The sequence below is a fragment of the Eublepharis macularius genome, chromosome 14, assembly GCF_028583425.1.
Source record: "Eublepharis macularius isolate TG4126 chromosome 14, MPM_Emac_v1.0, whole genome shotgun sequence".
Taxonomy (NCBI): Eukaryota; Metazoa; Chordata; class Lepidosauria; order Squamata; family Eublepharidae; genus Eublepharis; species Eublepharis macularius.
In genome coordinates this window covers 41203448-41221612 of record NC_072803.1, presented here as the reverse complement: position 1 = coordinate 41221612, position 18165 = coordinate 41203448, and the positions used below count along the sequence as shown (strand labels likewise).

The window sequence follows — 18165 nt, the reverse complement described above, 5'->3', positions numbered from 1 at the left end:
ACAGCCCCACTGGCTCAGTACATTGTAAATTAGCAGTTTACACACTCTCAGATGATTTATACAGAATACAACCTTAGCAAACAGTTATGATCAGCACAAAATGCATAACACAATATTGGCAGGTATGCTGGCATACAAGACATCAACCCTGCTTAGGATCTAGATTCTTCCTCTGTTGCACATTTTAGATTAGAATGGACTACAACAGATCTGCTGGAGATGGTGAGGCCCCTTTACAGGCTACACACATCAGCTTCTGTCTCATAAAGGGGCAATTTATAGACTGGGCACTCCTTCTGCTTATGAGAGCATAACCTTTTCATTATTTGCAGAAGTCTGGCAGCTTAGCGCACAAAGATACAACGGTTCTCCTCTCTTGGTGCCAAATTTGATAAAAAGACATTTTAAAGAAGGCATATTCTTTCCAGCTAGTATCCAAAACTAGCAGATATTTGTTGAATATGATGCTAAACAACTTCTGAACTAGGTTTAGATAGATCAAGATGGGTAAACGTGTTAGTGTGTCTGTAGCACTAGAAAAGAGCAAGAGTCCAGTAGTATCTATAAGACTAACAACATTTGTGGTAGGGTGGTAGAGTGAGGTATGACTCACGAAAGCTCATATCCTACCACAAATTTTGTTAGGTTTAGATAGTTAGCTATATTGGTCAGAGTCAAACAGCAGGATCTGAGTCCAGTGGCACTTTAGAGATCAACAAGATCTTCAGATGGTATCTAAAGAAAGGAGCTTTGACTCTCGAAAGCATATACCCTAAAAATCTTGTTGGTCTCTTAGCTGCCACTGGACTCAAATCCCACTGTTCTGAACTAGAGCTGTCCACACTATGGAATGGTTTTGAACTTGTTTATTTTGGAAGCCATTTTGGATCTGGGATATGCTTGTTAACAAGAAATAAATGGGACCCCCCCAAAAATTCAATATGGCCTTCATTGTTACTGAACCTTCTTTCAGGGCACCCTCCACACACACACACACACACACACACACAAAAAACTCAGCTTCATTGAAGTTTTGCAATCTGCTAATATATTTCCATTCCACTGGTCAATTAGTTAAAAAACTAAATAACTGATCAATGTATAAACATCTTTAAACTGGGTAGCAGTACAGATCTATTTGGCCAGAGAACTCATCAGCATTTTTCCTTTATCAAAGGGAAGTGAACCAGTGGCTTGAGAACAGAGCTAAGAGAATGTGGTATACCATGTAATGAAAACATGTTGGAAGAAGCCAGATTGGGGGCAGACATAGCGAAGACTGGCAGGCAGGATCTCCCAGAAGATCAGAGAAGATGGAAAGACTTGGACAATCAGTTGAGGAACAAAGCCTGCAGCACGGTGAGAGTCAACCTTAAACCTCTGTGCAACAATGTCAAGGAAATAATGCTTGGTAAATAGAGAGAGAGCACTGCACGCACATGCTTTTGCGAGGCTTGACCCCAAGGCCAACTGCTTTGATGGACTGACCTTTGACTTGCCCCCTCAAGTTCTTCTTTTGCTCAAACAGTGTAATGAGACATGTAAGCTGATAGCCAATTAGAAATGGTTCTTTTGGGCAGAGGATGACCTAACACACTCAGGTCAAGCGAAACAAAAGATGGATGGACCTTCTGAGGAGCTTCAGTCTGTTCCAGAGAGAAAAAGAAGATACCTTCCTAGATCAAGCTGGTGGAGCAAGGATTTTGTCAAGGTGGGCAAGAAGCATGGCAGAGGAAATTAAGAACTTGTTAAAGGGGAACCCTAGACAGAAACTTTGTATGAGCAGTACAATGCCATCGTGTCTTTGTAGAACACAGCAAAGGAATACACTAAGCAACAAGAACCACAAATATGAAATACAACTTTTTTGTCAAAGAGATGGAGGCAGCATCTGGCAGGAGCCAGGCAAGCCAGATAGATATCTGAGTATTAGCCCTGATACCCCATGACTTCCTAACTGCACAGCTGCTGATATGGAAGTGCTACCAAGAGTAGGGGAGACAAACCCGGATAGTAGATAGCACTGAATACAAAAAGCCGGGAATCCACCAGTTAACCAAATCTTACTATTAAACAGTGTAAACAGTGTACACTAGCAATAAATGAATATAAATATGAATGCAATTTCAGTTCATCAAAGTCCGTATACAAAATCCATAAATAATCCACAATGGGAGATCTGGAGGTAGGAGAAAGCTGTGCCAGGGTACCAGGTAAGTACTTTGATGAACTGAAATTGCATTCATATTTATATTCATTTATTGCTATTGTACACTGTTTACACCTGCACTTTGCACTTATATTTAATAGTAAGATTTGGTTAACTGGTGGATTCCCGGCTTTTTGTATTCAGTGCTGATATGGAAGTGACAGACACCACTGGTAAGGGAAGGGAAACAAAAGACTACCTCACAAGGGCCTTTTGCAAGTCTTGAGGCTATGAGGCATGACACCAGACAGGCTTTTGTTAAAGTGCTCTGTCCTGGGAAAGAGCAATAGTCTGCAAAATTCACAGCCCTTCTAATTTTAACTTCTGAAAAAATGATGGGTTTTCCTCTTTGGTAATTCCATTCCTGAAAAATTGGGCAGTGTCTGCTGTCCAAGGAAAAGCTACAAGGAACCAGGGGACTTGAAAGACCAAGGCCCAGCTGAAAAAGGTGCCCAACAAGAAAATTATGTAGGGTGTGCAGTGAGCATTTCATCCCAAGTTTCACAAAAGTACAGAAATAACTCCAAGAACACTGAAACAACTTGTGGCAACTAGCATCTGAGAGTGAAGTGGAAGAAGTAGCTAAGAGCAGCTTCTGGCAGGGTGTGATAGAAATTAGGGGTATGCGATTCTCTATACCCTGTCCAAAAATATACCCAGAAAATACCTTATCACTATTTTGAGGGTAAATTTGGAAATCCTGATCATATCTGAGACTCTCAGGAAATTTTTAGGATTAACCAGGTCTGACATTTCAAAGGTCACAGCTACTTGTTTTACTTACTTTTGCATGTTTTTTGGGCAAGAAAAGGGAGGGGGAGGGAGGTGATTCTCGCAGTCAAAGGGTGTCAATTGTTAGGGAGAGCTAAACTGTTTGTCCAATCATGATAATTCTCTCATGAATCATTGTGATTGGGCAAACAATTGCGCTCCCCCTAACAAGTGGCGCCATTTGCCTGTGAGAATCACCTCCAACCCCCTTCCCTTTTTTGCCCAGGAAACATGCAAAAAGAAAAAAAACCCGAACCTACTGTAACCTCTTGCAGCTTCAGGACAAGGTTTTTTGGAGTGTGTGCCCTCTGCTGCTGCCAGGCTGGTTCTGCTGGGTTTTCTCTGTTGAGTTTTGTTGGTTCTTTTTGATCAGTGATTGCTCTTGTGTGTTTGGGCCAAGGCCTCTTTTCCCTGAAAAAAGCATTGGATTTTCCCCACACAGGAAACAATGGAGAATAGCTTGGGGGAACTTGTTCAGGAGCCTGCAGAATTGGACCCCTTGACCCAATGTTACTGAAACTTGGGGGAGGGGGAATAGTGGACAGTCAGCCTTGACTCCACTACAATTTTGGAGCAATTTGCTTCAATAACAGCCTCTCCAGATCCCCTGAAACGATTCCCCCAATGGGAATAATGGACCCAGTTAATTTTAGAACCTCCCCCCAAATCAGATATGAATACAAAACCAATATGAGACAGTCCAAATATCAAGAATATCAGTATTTAGGGCCTTCCCAACACTTAAAAAAAAGGGTAAACGTAGTCCCCTGTGCAAGCACCAAGTCATTACTGACCCATGGGGGGACATCACATCACGACGTTTTCTTGGCAGACTTTTTACAGGGCGGTTTGCCACTGCCTTCCCCAGTCATCTACACTTTACCCCCAGGAAACTGGATACTCATTTTACCGACCTCGTAGAACATTAAGAACCACTTCCTAACTTCCAAACAAACACTGCACTGATCACAGCTGCCTAAGGACTTAGTAGCACCCCCAAGACAAATATCTACCTCGAATATTCAGTCAGTAGGCAGTAGTATTTCAAGGGCCTGATGAACTATTCCAGCAATTGTTTCTCATGGGTCTCCATCTGATTCTCCAGAGAACTGTTTCCCCTTAGAACACTAAGGATGTCATGGGTGGTAGGCTAAGTATTAATTTGGGAGCAAATGCTGGTAAGGGCGCCCCAGTGACAAGGCAGGCTGTGCACACAGGTCACCATAAAGAACCTCTCACAGAAGTATCAATATCAACTTCACAACATTCCTCTTGTCAACACACTGATCCAATAGAAAATAAGCCCCTCTAACACTATGCCTTCCACAAAAGGTGCATACAAAAGACACCGGAAAAGAGCTGAAGAACAAGGTCACTGTTAGAGGTAGCAAATAAATTAGCAGCCATGTTTCGGGCTGGTCACTGGTTGTCACCTTCATAGAGTAACCATTTGTGAGATAGGGAAGCTGGGCACCAGCTGTATTTCTGCTGCACTCCTGCCCCCACCCTTGCTGCTTGTGCTGCCCAATTCTATAGAGATGAGTTTCAAAAGGAGGCAGAGTAAGAGGATGGCTTGACCTGGTCGCCTCCCTCAGTTTGCAATATAGGGGGGAAAGCTGCCTTTACTTTGTGAAAGTGCTATCAGGCAACAAATGAAGCTGCCGCACTATTCTCTGTTAACAATCATTTGCTCTCAGTCATAAGGAGGCTGTGCAAATTATTGTGGATGCTTTAAAACCCCAGACCACAAAATGGAGAAGGGATGGGAAGAGAGCCCCATTCAATCTCCATGATCATATTAGAGGAGGACCTTACATACGCCAGGATGACCTCTCCGGAGGTCAACCTAGCATTTTCCCATTTGCAATTCAAACCCAGAGCTGGAGCAGTCCGAGGGCAAAAACGGGCTCTTGATTATATTTGAGAGGTCATCATTGCTATGCACAGGCAGAAAAAAGCTGCTTTCCTGGCTTCAGTGCATTTTAAAATTCCTTCCATTGTTGTACAGAAAAGCCACTCCTATTTGGCAATGGAGACCACATAGGTGATGTTTTAGGTTTGGCTCTTCCTTGCCAAACACTGTGACACTTTTTCATGCTAAGTCTGGAAAATATGCAGGAGGGTTGCAAAGTCAAATACAGAGCAGCCTCAAATTAGTCACCTAGAAGATGAGGGAGCACCACCGAAGTCTTGGGGGCTGGGGAAAGAGGCGACATTGCTACTTTCTCTACTTAGAGAGATTAGATGCTGTCATTAGTGGAGACACCAAAGGTGAAATCTGCAGAAGCCCGACAGAAAATGGGTAAGGCTGAACTAATGTAACACGGAGAGGACCCGCTCCAAAAGCCTCATTGCCATCCATAGTATCTCAAATATGAAGAAAACTCTCACTCTTGTCATTCCACAAAGTTGTGTTTGGCAGAGGGAGAGAAAAGAGGACATCTGGATCCAAGAGGAAGGGAGTGCTTTCTTCCCCTTTCAATAAAAAGCCTCAGTCAGAGAAACACTTGCAATAGTTAGATGAAAAACACCACATGTGTAACACACTCAGCTAGGTGAGTTGCTGAGTGAGTGGCATTCGTATTTTTTAATGGATTGGAGTCCTTAATAAAGGTTCAGAGGAAGTGAAACAAAGGAGATCTGATTATGCAGTTAGAAAAGAAACTGAATAAATATACATGCTGGATATTCTCGTGTTGCTTGTTAAAAATGGAACAGGTAGTGCTAAAAGCAGGTCATCTTCGGTGTCTGTGGTGCCAGGGGAGCCTTCCATTGAACAAGCGGAGCTTGGCCCCAATCACTGGTCTTGGAAAGAAGCATTAGGTAGTCATTTGCATATGGGGAGGCTGTACCAATAAGGGGCATCAATATGGTGCTACAAGGAAAGTAGACAGCTACTGGATATAAACTCCTGTGTTCTTGATTCCCTTGGTAGATGGGTCATATTCACACAAAAAGATAACTTATTTTGCTTTTTAAAATTTAGATGCATGTTAGCTTTTTTAAAAAGTTAGATGATATGCTTTTGACCATTTTCGTGCGCATTTCCCAGCTTCCCATGAACATACATACACAGCCCAGGTAGCAAAAGACAAAAGGAGAGTTTGTTCCTTTCTGCTAAAGTAATAGATGGTGAGTGACATTTTATTTCAGCATCATTCCTGCCTAAGATTGTCTATACATCCAGAGATAGATGGTTTATCAGGGCAGAAAACACATACTGTCCCACCATGCCAAAGAATGTTTAATTCAGGTAATCCAGTAAAGCCTTGACTGAAACCTGGCACCCTTCTGTCCAACACTACTTAGTGTGACTGGGTTAACATCGCTGCAAGTGTGTCATGCCTTTCTTTTAAGTGGGTTTTTCCCTCTTCCCATTGTATTGATGCCTGAAGAAGCATTCTGTACAATTCAGAAGTGTGCTTCCAGCTCCTCAAGAACTGCTTCACCTTCTGTCAAGTTTCTATTTGAAATACACTTCCCCAAAGGAAAAGATATGTAAGTCCCATGTAAATTGACATGTTTGGTCACAGAATCTTTTGCTGCACAGTTTGAAGGCATGAGATGCAACAACCAAGATGAAGCTTAGCAGGGTCTGGAGGGGAGACAGCCTTGGACCCCAAAGACAGGACAGACATGAAATCCACAGGTGATCTGCATGGTTCAAACTCAGAACCATTTTTATGTTGTATATTTGAAATGAATGAAGTGACCTTGACTTTTCTTCGTAGGAGAGAATGCAAAGGGGGACTATTTCTGTGGTCCTTCCCTCCCTCCATGAACAAGAGGCAGGAGGGCTCCTCTGTTAACTCACTTTTTCCTCATTTTTTAGTACGAGGGCACAAATCCCACACCTGACCTTAATGTATTTTGGGTTTTGTCTGTGAATATTTATAACAGTGGGAAAAATCCAGGACAGCTGGTAATGCATTTTGAAGTGTGTTAACAACACAGCACCAAACAGCACTCCATTGATCACATAATGCTTTATGTGGCCAAGTATGCCTTATATTCTTAAAAAAATAATACAAACTTCAAGTACCTTTTGCTTCAAGCGGTTTTTCACTTCTTTTATTCCCATTTTTGCATGATCTTTTGCCTGCATGAAAAGGGGAGGGAGAGGAGGAGGAGGGAAAATTAGTTTCAGCCAGAAATCCCTTTCTGATTCCAGAGGCAAGCAGGATTTGGCTTCAGTCCATCCAGACCCACCTTCTCTGATTACCGAGAACGGGAAGAGAAAGAATTGGGTCATCAACTGAAGACATAATGGGTATGAAAAGCAAATACAAAGACAAGAGGTTAAAAAAACAGTCTTTAATGAGGGGGAAGGAGATTTTGTTTGCTCCAAAAGCCGAGATTTCTTATTCTTTCCTCTAATTATTTTTTCATCTCTGCCTCATAGTGTGGGAAGCCCAGTTGCTTTTTTTCTCAGGGCAGGATCCACCCTGCAGCATCTCAGGAAAAGACCAGAGGAGAAGTTTCCAAAACACCGTTTCTTGCTATTAGATAAATCACCACTTAGCAGCTCAGTCCTGGGGGAGGAACATATGAGGGGGTTCAGAATCTATTTTAAATCATATTGGGTTTGGCAAGGAGTCCCTGTGGCAGGGAAGTTAACCAGATGCTAAGTGTGAGTGAGGCTCAGCAAGGCTTCTTCCACTTGCTTTTTTTGCTCTGCAGCCTCCACCTCCATGAAAAACAAAATTGAGCGGTGGGGCTTCCAGTTCTGCAGGGTGGGCCTCCCCACCCACCCCTTCCAGGACTGCAGTGAAAGTGGGATAGTGGGACAAGATCCCTTTTCTACATCTCATTCCAACTCAAAGTGGCGTACAACTGATCCTCCAAAGTGCCAGTGTTATATTGGTATTTGAACCACATTTCATTTGGTCATTTTCTGGAATTCCTCCATCCCGTTTTTTACCTTACTGGAGACTGAGAGTCTTCGAGAAGGTAGTGATACTGATAGGGGACACTGATAGGGGTTGGTGTTCACACTACATCACTTTCCCGGTTTATATCTTGCTTATTTTATGTACACAACTGAAGAGTTTTGTTCAAACATTTTTATAACGCACTAATAACCATTTCAAACTGTTGTTCCTATGTTTTGTAATTTTAATTTACACAGAAAGAGCTAAATTACTACAACGGCTCTTTTTTAAACCACAACAAAACACAGCTTAGTAGCAGCAAATTCAAAATACTTTCTATAAAAAATTAATTCTCTGGGTCTGCTGCACCTGCTGTAAAAATGCCTCTCATTTCTGTCAAATTATCTGAGTCACACAAAGCGGTTTCATGAGGTACACAGACTACACTTAAGACCCCCCCCCCCCCCACACACACAATATTCAACATACTTTCCTTGTCTGTGAAATACTACGAACACTTACAAATTTGTAGACTGTCTTCATGGCGGGGTTTGCCTTGGTCTTCACTGTATTCAAAATGGCACCACTTCCTTTCTATGTGAGGAAAGCAACAAGGAGGAAGAGAAGTCAAACCTCCTAGATCTGATGGCAAGAGAGCAGGATTCTGCTTTCTGCAAAAGGTTTTGTAAACAATCTCTCCTCCTCCCCACCTATTACTACAAGGCTAGGGGCTCAAACGGATATTGCTTTCTGGTTCAGACAGTATGTTGCAGGAATTTCCCTTTTATATTTCGACATGGAATGTTAAGGGCGGGGTTTAGATTGTGGCATTTTTATACTTTCCTGAATAATCTAAAGACATTCTTCTAAGCCTGTTCATTCACATCTGTCATGCTGGAGGCTGTTATCTGTGTTAGGAAACAATGGCTCCGCTCCAACAATAATTTCCAGCAGCAGAGTGCAACTTTCTTGCCTGCCTACTCCTGCTGCAGCCCAAAATACCACTCCCGGCAGACAGCCTCCCCCCCCCCCCGAAACAGCATGAGAGGAGTCAGAAGAAAACGCTGCTCCTGGAAACAGCACACCCCCCCCCAGGAATAGTATGGGTGGCAGTCAGAGGTCCGCTGTGGGAGGTGAGAATTTGTGAAAATCGGTCCCCACTCTCCATCAATGGAAATTCTCTGTGGGATCCAAACCAACTGTTAAATAAGGAGGAAGCGTAGGTATTTTAAAGTCAGGGAAAAAATTATCATCTATGTGAATCAGATTTCCAAACTGACCGTATAAAAAGATCTAATTTCAAGCAACATAATAATATGGGGAATGTGCCATATTCCCTGATCAGTGCTTGGGACAATCCACTGGTTTGAGTCACAAACATTTACGTTTCAGGAGCAGGTACAGTTGCACACAGGCTGAAATGGCTTTTGGAGACCTTCCCTTCCAGTCCTTTGCATCTAAACTCCTGCCTTCCCTTACACCGTCCCCAGAAGCAGTGCCAGCTGTGGTCAGGAGGAGAATGAAGGCAGGACGGAGGAAAGGTAATTCCAGAAGGACCTAGCTGCACAGACTGGACTCCCAGGCAGAAAAGCATGCAAGGCTCTGATATGTCAGAAAGAATAATCAAACAGCCCAGTGCTTTATTCATTCTGCAGCACACTGTTGACTATGTCTACATAATGCATTGTTTTGATAAGTAAAAGTCACTGTATACAAGAGATATACAAGCACACCTTTCTCCCTCCCCACACACACAAAAGGAGCTTATCCAGACACAGCAACTTTATAAAAGTAATTAAGAGACAGACAGACAGACAGACACTCTAGCAAATCTTATTACAAATGGGTTCGCAGGTGTGCCTTGGCTTTTTTTTTATTAATTCATAGTATTCGCTTTCTGTCTCTCATCAAATGTTATTTGGCATTCTGTGGGAACATCAGAAAAGCAAGCCTGATATTTTTGGAGGTCTTCTTTTATTTCTCTCAGAACCCCTAGTAATCAAGGATAGCTGAAATCAACTCTTCACTACAGAAGCTCTGCTTGAAAAAGTTAGTGGCTCCAATTGTAAAAAGTTTATTTCTGCTAATTAACTCATTTCAATTACTATCTTAAATATGCCTAGCATTGAGAGGGAAGGATCATTTACTATCAGCTCCTGGGAACTATTTGAGGTATATTATTCACAAACATTTATCATATGGCATAGTTAATTTGCATCAATTAAATTAAGATCAGGGCTCTAAGCTGGTCAGCAATTCTCTCAAGCAAAATAAATAAACAAATATAAATTGTAGTGCCTAGTGTCCTCAAAGGAACAACAGAAGAGTTCCAAATTTCTTGGGGGGGGGGGGAGGTGTCTTTCAACAGGAGCTAGGGCTTGTGTGCCAGTGCACTTGCAGAATGATGCCAAAAACTGATGAACGGCTAGAAAAACAAGGTGCCCAGCAACAGAGAAGACTTACCCTGACTGTTGACAGCCACTGATGGTATAGGTTGTCGCTACCTGACACAAGGAGACAGCACAGAGGTGAGAACCTCATTCAACCTAACAGAAGCCCCCAAAGCACAGCCATGAAGGCATGTATTCCAGCCTCCCTACAAACACGGAGAAATTTAGCGAGCTAGCTGGTTCTTCTGAGTTTAAACATAGCATAGAACTTTTGGCTTAACTCCAGAGGCAAGAGGGCAGCACCCCAGAAGCCGAATGCCACTTGCCAACACACCATCTTGGAGAGGTGTCAAAGGCACTAACACCACACAACCAGGGCCAGGGCATTTTCAGTCCTGGCCCCAACCTGGTGGAACTCTCTGTCGGAGGATACTCAGGCCCGCCAAGACCTTGTGTCCTTCCGGCGGGCCTGTAAGACAGAGATGTTCCGCCAGGCATTTGGTTGAGGCCAGTATTCAGATCCACCGATTGGCCTCCCTGCCTGTCTCCTGTTAGTGGGGGGCTATATTGAGTCATCTGCCCCATGTAGGAACGGTGGCCAATCTCACACCAACTCACGTCCCCACCCCTCTCTTCCCTTGTGGTTGGCAGGGAAGGGTGAAGTGAACCTGGGACATAGTGCAGAGCTTGTTTTTATGCCGTTGAATCTGGCTTTTATCATTATTTAATGCACCGTTTTATCAATGTGTTTTAATCCGTATGTTGTAATCCGCCCTGAGCCCATCCAGGGGGAGGGCGGACTATAAATTTAATACATAATAATAATACAGTTCATTATCCCCCCCCCCAAAAAAACAAATTCTGTAACAGACCAAATTAGGGAAATTAAAACACATTAAAATTTGAGAGTATTTTGTTTTCTGTGGGAGGGAGCAAAATGCTGTGCCCTCCAATCATTAGAGTGACACTGTTCATTCTGGCTTTGACTGAACCTGCACCTAGGGTGTTTCAAAAGCAGTTTTCTGTTCTGCTGATACAACATCTGTTAAATTTGGAGGGTTTTCCCTCCTTGGTTTCTGCCTTCCACAGCACCAGACAGATCCCAATAATAATAGGCCAATAGATACTACTATGCTTAATCCTGGTTTTCATTTTAGTCCTTGCTTTGCATCAGGGGCCTTTGTGCAACTTGAAACCTCGCTACAATGAACAATCTGCCCCAAGTTCCAATATCAGCTCAAGCTCAGTCCTCTCCATGCCACCCCTCATCTTGGGACTGAAAATCTGTCTCAGAGGGCCTAGGCAAGAAGAATCCTGTGCTTGAAATCTAACATTCCGCACTTTCAACCTTACTTCTTTGGTTTTGAGTTTCTAAAGGAAACACACAAAGTTGAGGGGGTGCTTACCAGCATATTCACTCATGTTTATTTCTTCCTCGAAGACATCGCTGAAACCTTCTCCAGAATTGAGAAGATCAAGACGGCCATCGATAAACTGCAGTAGAAGGAAAGAAACACAAGGCCAAGAAGAGCTCACCAGCACTGTCCAGTAGCGCCGAAGAATGCTTCCCCCCAATATTTCAATAGACATACAAAAGCACTCACCTAAGGGAACAAGATGCCCCAAGCAAGTAAATGTTTTTTTTAATTCACAGAAAGAAAATGCAAGCTGAATGCCCACAGTCTGAGAGTTTGATGGGAGCCCCCAGTATGACCAGACGAACGTATGAAACTGCCCTTATACTGCCAGATCATGACTGGCCCCCACTCTCTGACTGGCAACAATTCTTTAGGATCTTGGGCAAAGAAATGTTTTTCTCAACCGCTGAAAATATTTCAGCTGCAGATGGTAGGACTGAACCAGGGGCCCTTCTGCGTATAGAAACAGGTGCTCTATCACTAACCCACAGCTCCTCCCAAAATACGTATTTATATCCCATTTTCTCCTCAGTTGAGACTCAAAGCAGCTTAAACACTGTTTTCCCTTCCTCCACTTTCTCACAACCACCACCTTGTGAGGTAGACCAGGCTAAGAGTATTTAATGAGGCCAAGGTTACCTAGTGAGCTTCCATGGCAGAAGTGAGAATTCAAAACTAGGTCCTTCTACCCACTGTGCCACACTGCCGCTATAAAACTAAGAGGGCATTTGTGATGAAGAACTAGAGGCAGCATACCAGAAAGAGTATGTTAAGTTTACTATTACAGAATACAGAAGGAGAGGAAAACCTGTTAAAAATGGATCATCAGTTAGGCGGGGAAAAATTAATGTGGAAGGCATCCCATTTTGACCCATAAATTACACTAATTAGGGAACAAAGCAGCCAGCAGTTTTTCACAGGATGTGGCCCAGTATAGATCACAGAACACAAAGACGGGGTGAGGGGCGGGGGGGGGGGGGCGGGATCCATGCCTTTCCTCAACCACCTGCAGTACCTGCTTGAACAGCTGCAGCTGGATGGCGTTCTGCAGGAACTGTCGCATGGCAGCTGACCGATGGGAGATGAACGTTTCCTCGCAGAATGTTATGGGCTCCCCCTGGAAAAGAAGCCAGAGCAGAGGCTGAGCATCCATGTTGCCAAATGCTCTCGAGAAAGTATCATCAAAGGGGACCAAATCAATCATTACAGAAAATATGACAAAGCGCCAGGCTCTCACAGAGTCAGAGGCAGGCCTCCTTAGAGATCTTCCTGCAAGAGCAGTCCCCATCACAACTTGCTTGCAAATGCCCCTCGGCGCACACAGTACCATGAACGCCTTGCCATTTTTATTCAACGGACCATAGCAAATTGGAATCCCTGTTCAGAGAATTTAAAGAGAGGAGGCTTTAATCTCTTAAATGCCTGCAAAACACACCTCTTTTTGCATCATTGGGAGAAAAAATGTAGGACTGCTATGGCTGTCTACTTTCATCCATTGTAATGAGTTATGTTAATGAGGGAGTTGTCTACACATCTGCCAGAGGGGCACTCAGCCCTCATCCCACTCTGCACACTTAAATCTACAAATTTGCCACATAGCAAGTAAATACAGTTATGACATTTCAAAAATGGCAGTAATAAGGAGCAATAAAATTATGTTGATGTAAAATTAATGTGGAGGCCTTTTCATGCTCTAATAAAAAAAACATCCAGTGCTTTTTCATCAGAAGGGGACAGACTCCATACCAGGCAAATGGGCAGTACAGCCAGGAGAATCTTCTACCTTTTTTGTGATTTGACTTCGGAATATGGGATGGGACTGTTGTTCCTGCAAATCTCAATTATTTCCCACTCTCTCATCACCCCCACCACCCACAATAACCACCACAGGAAAGCCCAACAAAAAAAAACCTTTTGTTTCTTTCAAGCAGAAACAATTTTTCTCCTTTGATGGCCTCCTCCTGGCTCTTCTCTGCTGCAGGCAGATTATACTACAGATTTTCAGTCACTGGGGTCAAGCAATGAATTGCAGTTTAAATCTTGACAGTGCCATTCATGCTCCCAGACCCAGGGGAAGAGCAGCATCTCCCACCGCTGAGTCCCATCTCAAGTTGCATTGTACTGCAATGGTCCAATGGAACGACAGCTTTGGCAGGTACTGGAGGTTTCTCCAGCTAAGTAGCTTTGACCTTGTTTTTGGAGGAGAGGAGGATGAGAAGGGGAGGAACAGGCAATTCCATACCAAAGGGAGGCAGATGTTGGTGCTTTAAAGAAACATGGATGGCCTTGACAGTGGTAGTTAACCATATCTCAACTTACAAAGGGATCTCCGTTCCTCGCATATATAAATGTAAAGGAATGTATTATGATTAGGTGTTCAGAATATATGGATGCTAAATGTACCACAAATAACGGAAATAACTGTTTTAAACCCATTTGGAATAATGCGATCCACGGATGCCAACAATGCAGGGGGCTGATCAAGGACACGGGTGGCAAAGAATTAAAGGTGCCACCATTTTTGCATAAACTGCCCCTCAGTCCCACCTTCTAGGCACAACTGCCGTGATGACAATGACCCCAAAGGCAATCTTAAAATAATAATATTAATAATAACATACCGCCCTTCAGGACAACTTAATGCCCACTCAGAGCGGTTTACAAAGTATTGCATTATTATCCCCACAACAAAACACCCTGTGAGGTGGGTGGGGCTGAGAGAGCTCCAGAGAGCCGTGACTAGCCCAAGGTCACCCAGCTGGCTTCGAGTGGAGGAGTGGGGAACCAAACCCGGCCCTCCAGATTAGAGTCCCGCGCTCCTGCCCACTACACCAAACTGGCAAATACAAACACAAAGTCTGGTCCAACTTGCAGGGTGACCCATCCAGCATTGCCCCATAGATTAGTCTGTGAAGTGTATTGGGGAAGGTATTTCAATCTGACTGTGACAAAGCCAACATCAAAGGTATACAGGTATCAGGCGGTGGACTAACAAGTCAAAAGCAGCCACCACCATAAGGGGACAAATTGAGAGGGGAGGGGTAAACGTGGATTGACACAGATTTTGCTCTGGCTGACAACTTCCTCATTTCTAAGGCTGCTGCCAGTTAAGACAATAAAGAAGCAGCGAAACAAGATATTTGCTGATTTGTATCTGATGAAAAATAACCAGATACACAGTGCAATTTGCATAGCCAACTATTTTCCCTGTCACCACTGCAGGAAGACAGAAGATGCTTCCGTTAATCTTCCCCCTGCCACTCATTCCGGGGTGGAATTCTCCAAATATTTCTAAATGCTTTGTGCTCATAAAATACCTTTAGGTATACTAAAGCCACAATGGAAGTTTTACACGTACAGGAAAAGTCTTTGAGAGAGAGTTAAGGACACAACAGGGTATCAGGCCAGAAATGGCTATTGTGGAGATTTATATAGCTTTATCTGCTTATATCAGACTGGATTATAAATTTTGCATACAAAGTCTATTAAGAGGAAGAAAATGAATCTGCAGAGGAGTTTCTGACTTGAAGGATTTCTATTACACAAAAAGCCGCAACTACCAGAGGCCAGAAGAAAAGCCCATCAAGAATAAATGGTCCATGCACTTAATTAGACCCAACAGACCCCCATTTCCTTTATGCTTCAACTGTTTTTAAGTGAATATTTTATTTAATGATTTGAAATCTAGGGTTGCTTCAGCCCCTGTTCTCTTTACAACTACTCCCAAACTGAGGATCTGGAAGGGATACCAGGAGCCATTCAGACTACCCCCTATTAAATTTGGCAACCTGTACCATCCCTAAGGAAAACCCAACAAACACAGCACAGCTCTTTATGACCCTCAAGTAAAGGGGTTTTCACCCTCTCGATTGGCAGTCTCATTGCTGAGCTGCTCTTACGACCAGACATTACAGCTCCTCAGTTGGCACAGTCGGTAGCTGAGCTCCCCGCTCCTTATGACTGACAATTCTTTTCTCTCCGTGTACAATGCAAAGCAGTATGGCAAGTGTAACAATCTGCTTTGGCTCCCCTGGCTTTGGCAGGTGGGCAAAGGAGCCATCCGTGGACTAGAAAATCCTATTTGCTAATTGAGTATGCAATGAGACTCACAGCCTCACAGGAGAAAATGGGCTGGGGAAGAGGGCAGGCTTAGAAGCTGGAGCTATTAGGTCCTCCAGGAGGGTTAATCAAAGGTGGCGACGGAAGGTAGCTGGGAAAAGGTCACATTTCTCTGCTCTCGCAGTGTAATGGTCTCCAAGGAAACCTAATTACCCAATGAAATGCTATGTATTTATGATGGGTATCTTATCTGCACGAGAGCAGCTGGGGTCACCGGACTGGTGTCAAAAGAACAGCATCCTTCTGCAGCAGAAATTCTCACACTTTGCTGAAGCAAAACTTGTTTAGGAGTGGGGAAGAGAGAACCAATGTACAGTAGAGGCCCCCCCACACACACCTACATAAAGGGAAGACAAAGAAAGAACCACTGCAAAAAGAACCCATAGTTTCCCAGAAATAAACGGGAAAGGATGACTGAAAGCCATGCAGGACTTTGGCTTTTGTCACTTTTCCACACCAAAGAAAAGGCTCTAGGGGAAGCCAAAAAGAGAGTCTGTGCCCCAACTTCTGCCCTCTAGAACAAAGTGTGGCTTCTACCATTACATTGTGTCTAAGAAAACAATACATTTGTTTCCCCCCCTCCCCCGCCCACCCACCATGAGACAAGGAGCAACGAATGAACCCCAGACAAGACATTCCTCGAGTCCAGATCTCTACTGCTTGGAGGCTCCCTTTGCCAGAACTTTGCAGGGTGACTTTTGGAGTCTGTCAAGGGGACCAGCTTGTGTACAGTGCAGGAAGGGATGTTTGCTGCAAGGGTGTTTATATATAGCTCAATCATGTGATTTCCCCCCCCCCCCTGCAAATGACAGCTTCCTCTCACACTTCAGCCATGGAAACAGGGCAACATCAATGAGCTTCATCACAATGGGGGAGGGGGAGAGCTCCCATCTAATTAGATCACATGAACAGAGAAGCATCTGGCTCAGAGCACGGCCGTTTACACATCTCCTTGAGTTGTCGTGGAGACAAACACATGACCGGCTCAGTGCTGAAACTCTGGGGCACGAGTCCAAACACACTCCTAACGCATTCTGACAGAGAGCAGATGGGCAACTAGTCAGAGGGCCAAAAGGCACTGAGATGCCCCCCTCCAAACTCAAATACACGCAAGGATGCTCCCCATCCTGTGAAGTCATGCTTACCTACCCCAGAATTACACTCCCCACTGGTGTCAGAACCTGTGCTAAAGCTCCCATTACAGAACTGGCTAGTTTTCAGAGCGCCCCCACCACCCAGTACATTGTAGCAAAGAAACCCAAGACATGCAGAACAGCTCCTTGTGTGTTCCTCTAACACCTGCTAATTTGGCTTGTTTCAATATTTTTGGTCATGTCTCTGAGAGCCCTCCTGATCATACCATCCATATGCCAAGTCTACAGAACAAATGCATGCAAACACACATTCTCTTGGCAACAGCCCACAGCTGTGGAATTCCCTTTTCTCGGAAACAGGCCAAAAACCCAGCATCCAGCAGAAAGTCTGGAAAACATTTTTATTTGGCTTGGCTTTTACTGGATAGGGCTAAATCAGAAAAAGGGAGTAACAGGTTTAAACCTATTTCATGGATACCTGATTTTAATGACTCAATCATGCATCTCTTGCTCGTCAAGTATTGACACACACACACACACACACACACACACACACACACACACACACACACCGAGACACTGTAAGCTAGAAATGTAGATGAAGAACAAATTAAAAGCCACATCGGTCATTCAGTTCAGTAGTAGAGGGGGCTTGGTAAAGACTCTGACCCTGTCAAAGCAGAATCTACTCTGCAGAGATTGCACAGCTTTGAATTATGAACAGGAACATTTTTTAAGTAGCACAGAGTCCACTGACAAAGTGAGTCTAGTATTAGTATCTTTCCTCCTATAGTCAAGCCAAGCTTCCCAGAGCAATTTAGCTTCTGTTCAAGTTCCTTTTTGATGAGGAAATAATTTTGTTCCACTACAGATGATGCTTTGTCTGAATAAAGCTACTGCGCATCATGTAGGTTCATCTGTTTGTTATACATGCAAAAATCTAAAAAGAAAAAGCTAGAATAGTAATGGTTTTTAAATTTTTAAAAAAAAACATTCTGGGAAATTCATTATGTATATACCAAGCAATGCAAGAAAAAGTGGCAATAATAACACAATTAAGCACATTCTTACTGTAATAAACTTACTACGGAGCCAGAGTGTCCCATTACACATCCACGTCATAGCCACATACACTCACTCCATGTTTAAAAGCTGGATAATCTCCGAGAGCCTCTCTCTCTCTCATATGCCTTAATGTCATTCTCTTCAGAGGGTTTGGAGGTATTTTAAGAGTTAACAATTCATGTAATGGCCATTGTAAACAAGCATGATTCCGGTTAAACACCCTCACCC

The 18165-nt window shown here is 43.6% G+C and overlaps 1 protein-coding gene across 5 annotated transcripts in view; it reads right to left on the bottom strand.

The window, feature by feature from the left end:
* DENND1A (DENN domain containing 1A) overlaps positions 1–18165 on the bottom strand; it is a 265895-nt gene that overhangs the window by 31256 nt on the left and 216474 nt on the right. For all 5 annotated transcript variants that reach the window (XM_054998226.1, XM_054998222.1, XM_054998223.1 and 2 more), the window contains exons 14-18: positions 12675–12776; positions 11648–11735; positions 10315–10355; positions 8374–8445; positions 7023–7079 (exon numbers count right to left, since the gene is read on the bottom strand). In XM_054998226.1, coding sequence (XP_054854201.1) covers positions 7023–7079; positions 8374–8445; positions 10315–10355; positions 11648–11735; positions 12675–12776 — 360 coding nt within the window. The remainder of the gene's footprint in view (positions 1–7022; positions 7080–8373; positions 8446–10314; positions 10356–11647; positions 11736–12674; positions 12777–18165) is intronic.